The 9475-nt window shown below is 46.9% G+C and overlaps 1 protein-coding gene and 1 non-coding gene across 2 annotated transcripts in view; both read right to left on the minus strand.

The window, feature by feature from the left end:
- Nucleotides 1-8519, minus strand: part of RAB11FIP3 (RAB11 family interacting protein 3) — a 106580-nt gene extending 98061 nt beyond the window's left edge. Inside the window, exon 1 of the mRNA XM_036280378.1 lies at nt 7917-8519. Within this exon, the coding sequence (XP_036136271.1) occupies nt 7917-8519 (603 nt within the window). The remainder of the gene's footprint in view (nt 1-7916) is intronic.
- Nucleotides 471-578, minus strand: LOC118642964. Its single transcript, XR_004961872.1, has one exon. It is a non-coding gene; the product is annotated as a U6 spliceosomal RNA (small nuclear RNA).
- Nucleotides 8520-9475: the final 956 nt, after the last annotated feature.

The following is a 9475-nucleotide window of genomic DNA, read 5'->3' on the forward strand; positions in this document are numbered from 1 at the left end:
GGATGCCTAATCCTTTGTCTGATATTTCAATTATAACTAATGTTTAGACCCTATTTCCAAAATTCAAACGAAATAAGTGTTTTGAAGGGAAGCAATCTTGCTTGGTGCCCTTTACAACTCTGTCCATGTAGTCTACATGCAATTAAAGTCTTCCTATATGTTAGGTACTACACTGGAATAATCCCTAACAATACGGAATCTTCCTGGGACAGGTAAACCTTAGACTTCCCTTAAAGTATACACCGAATACCAGATGTCTTCAATATCAAAAAACTGGTCAAAAAACAGGTTCAAAACAACAGATATAAAAATTATACAAATTTTTGTACAATGAAGCATTTATTAGATATATTTTAATTTACATAATAAATACTTAAGTAGCTTTCTAGATGGTGGGATTCTAGTGATTCTTACTTTTCTGACATTGCTTACTGGTATAGTTTACCTTCATCTTTTTACTTTTTTATTTATTAAGTATGAAACACTTCATTAATTTGCATGTCATCCTTGTGCAGGGACCATTGCTAATCTTCTCTGTATCGTTCTAATTTTAGTATTTGTGCTACCAAAGTGAGCATTACACTTTTGTTCTTTTTAAGCAAGGAAAATCTATAAAAATAAGTTAGTTTTGCCATGGCCAGTTTGGCTCAGCAGTGAGAGCATCAGCCCGTGGACCAGAGAGTACCGGGTTCAGTTCCCGCTATGGGCACGTACCTTGGTTGCAGTTTGTCACCAGCCCCGGCTGGGGTCCTGTGGGTGGCAGCCACTCGATGTGTCTCTCTCACATCAATGTTTCTCTCTCTCTCTTCACCCCCTCTCCGTCCCACTCTATCTGAAGATAAATGCAAAAATGTCCTCGTCTGAGGATAAAAAAATAATAATAATTTAGTTTTGCCCAGCTGGTGTGGCTCAGTGGTTGAACATCTATCCATGAACCAGGAGGTTGCTGGTTTGATTCCTGGCCAGGGCACATGCCCAGGATGTGGGCCAAATCTCCAGTGAGGGGCGTGCAGGAGGCGGCCAACTGATGTTCTCTCATCTATGTTCTCTTTCATCAATGTTTCTCTTTCTCTTTCCCTCGCCCTTCCTCTCTAAAATCAATAAAGAAAAACAATAACTTAGTTTCTACCCAATAAGATCTCAGTTATGTACTTCTATACAATCGTATGTGTGTCTGTGTATGTACAAAAAAGTCAGAAGGAAATGCACTAAAACACTAATGGTATTTTTCTTAGGATAGTGCGATTATTGGTTAATTTTTGTTTTATATTTTATATCACTCTGTATTTTCCAGTTTTTTTTTAAATAAGCATGTGCCTCTCTCTCTTTCTCTCTTCCTCTCTCTCTAAAGAAGTCAATCAATAAAAGTTAAAAATTAATCATGTGTTATTTTTATATGAAAATGGCTTTTTCTTTTTTTTAGGGAGGGAGGAGGAGAGAGAGAAAAAAACAAAAACGATGTGAGAGAGACACACTGATTGATTGCCTCCTGCATACTCCCTATGGGAGATCGAGCTCACAACCTAAACATGTGCTCCAACTGGGAATCGAACCAGCAACCTCTGGGTGCATGGGTCGACACTCAACCCAAGCCACACCAGCCGGGCTGAAAATGGCATTTTTAAATACACTAACAAGCCCTGGCCAGTTTGGCTCGTTGAGTGGTTAGAGCGTTGGCCTGCAGTCCAGAGAGACCCGAGTTCAGTTCCCGCTAAGGGCATGTATCTCGGTTTCAGTTTGTCCCCAGCCCTGGTTGGGTCGTGCAGAAAGCAGCCACTCAATGTGTACCTTTCACGTCGATGTTTCTCTCTCTCTCTCTCTCTCTCTCTCTCCCCCCCTCCCTCCCTCTCCTTCGCACTCTATCTGAATAAAAAATGGAAAAATATCCTCGGGTGAGGATTAAAAAAAAAAGAAAAACATTATCTGGCCCTGGCCAGTATGGCCCAGCGGTAAGAGCATCGCCCGCAGACCAAAGAGTCTCGGATCGATTGCAGCCAAGAGCACGTACCTCAGTTGCCATTAGTCACTGTGTGGGTGGCAACCAATCAATGTGTCTCTCTCATGTCAATGTTTCTCCCTCCCTCCCTCAAGCTCTATGTGACGATTAATATAAAAATATCCTGGGGAGAGGATCAAAAAAAAAAAGAAACATTATCTGGCCTGGTCGGTGTGGTTCACTGGTTGAGCATTGACCCATGCACCAAGAGATCGCCGGTGTGATTCCCAGTCAGGGCACATGCCCAAGTTGTGGGCCCAGTCCCCAGTGGGGGACATGCAGGAGGCAGCCAACCGATGTTCTCTCTCATCAAAGTTTCTAACTCTCTTCTTCTCCCTTCCTGTCTTCTAAAAATCAATAAAGAAAAAAAAAATTAAAAGGAAAATATTAAAAAGAAACATTATCTGCCTTTAACCAATCCATCTGATATACAAACCAAGAGGTACGTACACACGCACATCCCAGAAGCTCCCACATGCACCTGCTCTCACACACAGGTTCATTCTCTCTCACACACACACTAGCTCCTTCATGGCTTGCTCACAGATGCACTCATTCTCTCTCACTCACACAGACACGCTCACACACACTCAAATTCAAGGGCAGGGCAGAAACTGGAAAGGTCACTGAAGCAACTAAAAGGTGCAGCCAAGCCCTGGCCAGTTTGGCTCAGCGGTTAGAGCATCGGCCTGCGGTCCGGAGAGACCCGGGTTCCGTTCCCGCTAAGGGCACGTACTTCGGTTGCAGTTTGTCCACGGCCCAGGTTGGTCGTGCGGTGGCAGCCACTCGATGTGTCCCTTCACGTCGATGTTTCTCTCTCTCTGTCTCTTCCTCTCTCTCCCTCCCACTCTATCTGTACAAAAAATGGAAAAATGTCCTCGGGTGAGGATAAAAAATAAAAAATAAAAAATAAAAAAAAATAAAAGGTGCAGCCAAAAGAAAGGAAAAAAGGTGCAGCCGAATGTCCCTAGGAACTTCCAATTCTTACCAGCAGAGGTGCAGGAATGAAAAGCAGGGAGACCTGAGCATCAACACTTCCTTCAGCAGCCTACTTATGCAAGTACTGTACTGAAGAGGACAGATAATGCCTAAAAGGTTACTGAAGGGCATTCATTCAGTGCTTCTATGTGTAGGGTTCTCTGGAAAGGATCAGTGACTATCAAAATGTAAACGCTTAAATGAGTGTAATAATACAATATGAAGATAATCTTTATAATTAATTCCTTTAAAAAATAAAACCAAAATAAATCAATCATTTTTCACAATATTCTTAGAATTTATTCTATAATTTCTGCTTTACAATGAGTTAGTGATGACTACAAAGGCATCAGTCCTCTCAGTATGAAGGGGTCATATTGATGAGAAATCTTCAGAAGTGGTTAAAGCTGTCAAAAATAACCTAATTCCAGCCCTGGCCTGTTTGGCTTAGCAGTTGGAGCGTCAGCCCACAGTCCACAGAGACCCAAGTTCGGTTCCCGCTAGGGCCACATACCTCGGTTGCAGTTTGTCCCCGTTGGGGTTGTGCAGGAGGCAGCCACTCGATGTATCCCTTTCACGTCGATGTTTCTCTCTCTTTCTTCGTCTTTCTCCCTCCCACTCTATCTGAACAAAAATGGAAAAATGTCCTTGGGTGAAGATAAAAAAAAATAATAACCTATTCCAGTTCGGCTGTTGTGGCTCAGCAGTTAAGCGTCAACCCATGCACCAACCCAAGCACCAAAAGGTCGCCAGTTCAATTCCTAATCAGGACACATGGCCAGGTTGTAGGCCTGATCCCCAGTGGGCGGCATGCAAGAAGCAGCCAATCTCTCTCTCCCTCTCCCTTCCTCTCTCTCTAAAATCAATAAAAGAAAAAAAAAGCCTTTGTTTAAAAGTAATAATAACAATAAATAACCTATTCCAGCCCAGCTGGTGTGGCTCAGTGGATTGAGCTTCATCACATGGACTGAGAGGTCCCAGTTCAATTCCTGGTCAGGGCACATGCCAGGGTTGTGGGCAGGGTTCAGGGGGTGGGGGTGGGGGTGCGGGAGGCAGCTGATCAATGTTTTGCTCTCACATCAATGTATCTATCCCTTCCTCTCTCTCTAAAAAAATCAATAAAAACATTTAAAAAAATTTTTCCAAGTTCACAATTAGTGCCTGTGTGCAGCTATCAATTCCTGTCTCAACCAGAAAGCTCTACTATAGTCCTCTTTCTCTCCTCTGCTGATTCCTTCTAACACTGTTATATTATACCACACCTGATCTATCACCAGATGATGTAATGAGATCCAAACACACCATGACATTGCTGAAGAGGGACACAAAAGTCATCTGTATTATAAATGGGAGCTGCTTCTATTAAAACTTCAGATATAGCACTTAAGTAATTGAAAATGCTTTCTTCATAAACAGGTTATGTAAAAGATAATGAACATGCTACCTTTGGAAATTTTGCAATAATCAAGATAATCTACTTGTTATCATCAAGGACGGTGACCAACCTCTCATGCACTCAGTATTTTGAAATCTCAAGGTGGAAAGTACAAAAATGTATGGTCTTTATTGCTGTTATCCAGCTTATCAGAACAATTTCTAGGATTCTTAAAAAGTCATGAATGTTTTAAAATGAATCTTTATCTTTTAGAGATATATACTGAAATATTTATGGATGAAATGTATGTCACATATATGCTTCAAAAATAATTCAGCCCTGGCCGGTTTGGCTCAGCGGTTAGAGCATCGGCCTGAGGTCCAGAGAAACCTGGGTTCGGTTCCCACTAAAGACGCGTACCTCGGTTGCAGTTTGTCCCCAGCCCTGGTTGGTCATGCAGGTGGCAGCCACTCGATGTGTCCCTTTCACGTCGATGTTTCTCTCTCTCTGTTCCTCTCTCTCCCTCCCACTCTATCTGAACAAAAAAATGGAAAAATGTCCTCAGGTGAGGATAAAAATAAATAAATAAATAATCCAGAGGTGGGGAGTTTATAGATGAACCAAGATTGCTGAAAGTGAGCAATAGCTGGGGGGCTAAGGGGAGGGTGGGTCACTAGAATAGCCTTCTTTCTCTATTTTTGTATATGTTCAAGACTTTTCACTTAAAAGTTTAAAAATATTCATCATGAGGTAGAATTCTTCACTTTTCTCTAAACTACTTCACTATCAGAGAATATTTCTTCTCTTTGCTCCTCTATAATGTATTATGATAATGGAACTGGGAAAAGGAAGTCTGAATCATAATAAAGAATAGCAAAGCTTACACAGACACAAAAGTAAAGCTTTCATTACCCTGTGAATTATCTGCTCCAAGAAGCTCACACAAGTCCAGGTGAGCTAACAACACTTCTTCCTCAGCAGTCTGGGAGAGCAGACAAAAGGGGCAATGCCACAGGTCTCCTTACACTCACCCATCCCCACCAAACCCAAGCCTTACCACCAAATTTAAAATTCCACCAAGAGCTATCAGAGCAAAAACTTTTGGCTTATTTCTACTTTGTGATAATAAGAAAGTTCAGCCCCAAATAACAACACAAAGTTTTTCCCACTGTGATCAATAAGGAGAGTCACAACAAAAGGTGTTTCTCAAATGAAAAGAATTTTATGGAAGTCAATAAGCTGAAACTTCATGGGACTATTTTGAGCCACCAAATCTGAAGTTGAGAGCCATCTGAAGGTTATAGGCCAAAAGACCTGGTTCTAGTCCCTGTTCTAGCACTGACAATTTAATTTGTGGGATATTGGGAGTTATTTAAACTTTCTGGGCTTTCATTTCTTACCTGTCAAGTGAGATGAAGCCTGACTGCCTACTACTACCTCAGAAAAAGGTGATAATGATCTAGTGAAAATATAAATGGGCCTTATATAAGCTATAAAGTACTCTATCAGAGTCAGGTTATGGTTAAAAAAAAAAAAAGAACAAATGCAGTACTTTTAAAACATCTTTGGTGTAATGAGAAAGGATATGCTTAGAAAGAAAACATATCATGCCCTGGCCGGTTTGGCGCAGCGGTTGGAGCGTTGGCCTGCGGTACTGAGAAAGAAAACATATCACACCAGTAAAAAACAACCAAGGATGCCCAAGGTGTTCTCTGGCCCATGGGCAAGAAGGAAAAGCATCAAAAGAACCTGGACCAGCAATCACAATCCCTGCTAACCACAGAGGAAATTATATTGTATATTCCCATCAGACTAAGACACAGAAGATCTATCTGAGCAAAATCTTCCAACCCAGAGCTAAAAACAAGCACTGTGCTGCTGGGCTCAAGAGACAAAAGGGGGAGGGGGAACGACACAATACGGGTCCCTTATAAAGTTTCTTTTTTTTATTATGTTTTTCTTTAAAATTTTTTATTAATTTTTAGACAGCGAGGGGAAGCGGGGGTGGGGGGGCACACATCAACCTGCTTGTTCCTCTTACTCATGGATTCATTGGTTGCTTCCCATATGTGCCCTGAAGGATGGAAAGAGAAATTTGGGCACATTGGGACCACACTGCAACCAAATGAGCTACTTGGCCAGGGCCATAAAGGTTCTTAATGTTATGACTGACACCCTAAATAGCAGGGTGTCCATTTTACCTCTTTTCTTAAGGATCTCTTGGCTTAAACATGCATATGTACTTAACACTCACTTAACAAATGTCTGCATGTGCTGAAAAGTCAATAAAATACAAAAACTAGATCAGCATATTAGGGATTTCCTACTACTAAGCAAAATATTTAAAAGTGAACATGAATAACTTATTTGCTATCTACTGAGTTATCAGCAAAACATACATAGCCCTGCCGTTGTCTCCACCAACTTTCATGAGTACTGAGACATAGGGGAAGGGCTAGATCTTGAGACCCACCCTCTCCCAGAGCAGCTGCAGCCCTGAGAGACTGCGGGTGGTACCCCTGCTATACTGCACTGCACATGCTCACCTCTCCTACAAGAGTGGAACTCCTTGATGGAGTTCTGTTCAAGTTTGTATTCACCAGCCCTGAACCCATAGCTCAGCTGGTTGGTCCTCCCCACACACCAAGGTTTTGGGAGCAATTCCACCATCAGGGCACATACAAGAATCAACCAATGATGCATGAATAAGTGGAACAACAATAAGTTGATGTTTTCCTTTCTCTCCTTTCCTCTCTCTCTAAAACCAATAAATTAAAAAAAAAATGTCTGTAGCCCAGCCAGTGTGGCTCAGTGGTTGAGCATCTTCCATGCACCAAGAGGTCCCTGGTTGAATTCCCAGAGGGAGGGCGTGCAGAAAGAAGCCGACTGATGATATCTCCCTCTCATCAATGTTGCTCTCTCTCTTTTCCTTCCTCTCCTTCTAAAATCAATAAAAAACATATTAAAAAGAAAAAGTTTGTATTCACATGGTGCTCTCAGGCTCATCCCCTGAGTCTTACCCCAACCCCTTCCATTCCTTTTCCTTCTGCACAGAAAGTAAAGAAGTGAAATTTTTAGTGTTCACTATCTCCCAAACAATAAAAGATGAGTCTATGCAGAACATGTCAAAAAGGCGTCTATTAGCATGATCTTAAGTAGTCAGGCACAGCCTGGCCTTTAAGGTCTGAAGGAGTGAATTACTTCAGCCAAGCCAGATGTGGGCCCTCAGTTGGAGGAACCGCCAGGCACTTTTCATTCTGGGGGCACCTCTATCAGGCAGCTGGAAACGTGAGGACGCCAGGAACTAACGTCCCTCGGTTTAGTACAGATCCAGGTCGTGTGACGCGCGTGGAGGGGGTGTGTGGGGGGCGCAAAGAGCCTGACTCCCTAGAATAGAATCTCTTTAAAGGAGGAAAAGGAGCTTTAATAAAATTCAACCAGAGGTAAGAGCATAAATGAATAAAAAGAACATGCGGGCGTCCCTGACCACAGCGGACCGTGTCGGCCCGGAGGAGGCACACAGGGCCAGGCTCCAAGCTGCGGGCCGAGGCGCGCTCGCCGAGTTACCTGCTCTGCCCCGTAGACCGTGGCGAACTGGACGAAGTCCTCCATGCGGACGAAGCCGTCCCCATCCCCGTCCAGGGCGTCGAATACGGCTCGGAGGCGGGGTCCGTCCTCCGCACACCCCGCGGGCTCGCTCGCGAGGGAGCGGGTCTGGCTTAAATCGGTGGGCCGGTGGGCGTCACCGGGACCCACCTCCAGTGTCAACTCACCCACCGTGGGCGAGGGTAAGGAAGGAAAGAAGTCGACCTCGCCCCTCCTGTGGTGGCTGTCGCTAAAATCCTGCGCGTCGAGAGACGCGCTCTCCGGGCAACTTTGGGGACCATAATCCTCTGCCTCTTCAGTCCAGAAAAAAAGTGGGCCGAGTTCTGTTAGCTGCCGATCAGGGTCGAGAAGGGGGTCGAGGCAGGCGGCCTGACTCGGCGGCAGGTAGGAGGCCCCCGGAGCCCGCCCCGCGCTCAAGCCAGAGGGGTCTCCCGGGCCCAGCCCCGGGCGCGGGGCGGGGTCGGCGGGCGTAGGGGCGGCCCCCGGCCAGTCGGGTCCGCCCGGCTCCGGGTCGGGGCTCTGGCCGTCCGTGGGGGAGGCCGACAGGCCCGGCTCCATCTTCATGGACGCGACCCGGGCCGCGGTGCGGGCCCGCAAGGCCAACAGTGAGGCGGGCGGCGCGGGCGGCAGACAAAGGCGCTCAGGGCGCGGCGGCGGGCGCGGGCATCCCCGCGGCGGCGCGGGCGTGCGCGCGCGGGGCTCCCGGGCTGCTCGGGCTGGCGCTCGGGCCCTGCTCCGCCTTCGCCCATATTGGCTCCGCGCTTCAGCTGCCCTCGGCCCGGCGGCGCGGCGGGCGATGGCCCATGGCGGCAGGCGCAGGGAGGGCGCGGAGGAGGACGGGCAGCGGCGAACGGGCGGCGGCGTGCAACCAAGGGACCGAGAGGCCGAGAGGCCGAGAAGGCCGACAGAGAGGACGCTGAGGAGGACGCCGAGGAGGACGCTGAGCAGGGTGAGGAGGGAGGATGAGACGCCCGAGGTACCCAAACGAACGCCGCCGCCCTTGCCCCGCCCTCTGCCGGGCCTTACGTAAGCACGCCACGGCGGTCTCTGGTCCCGCCCCTCCCCGACTTGCTATAAAAGGCGGGCGGCGGGGCACCGGGACAGTGGGGCGGTGTTCTGTATGCATTACCTGGGAATGGAAACTTCTCACATTCTCGGCAGGGTCCCGGCCTGAACCCCAGCCCTCAGACTCAGGAATTGGCTGTCCTCCGAGGCTGCAAACGCGTACGTGATGTCACCGCCGGGGCGTGCGGGGACGGCTGACCTACGCACGGTGCGAATGAATAAACTGCACCGAGAAAAAAGCGAAAAATCAAATCTGCACCTGTCGCACAGTAGCTGAGTCCTCCTGATTAACGCGCTCTCACAGATGGACAAGCAAAGTATAGGATCCTAATGGGATTGGATAGTGCGCGTAGCACTAAGCGCAGCCCCCGCGTGGAACCGCCTTCCAGTGCACTTGCGCTGGCTGCCCCTCCCGACTCCGTCAACCCGCGCCCCTCAGCAGACACCCACAGCGC

This window comes from Molossus molossus, unplaced genomic scaffold (genome assembly GCF_014108415.1).
Source record: "Molossus molossus isolate mMolMol1 unplaced genomic scaffold, mMolMol1.p scaffold_m16_p_3, whole genome shotgun sequence".
NCBI classification, from domain to species: Eukaryota; Metazoa; Chordata; class Mammalia; order Chiroptera; family Molossidae; genus Molossus; species Molossus molossus.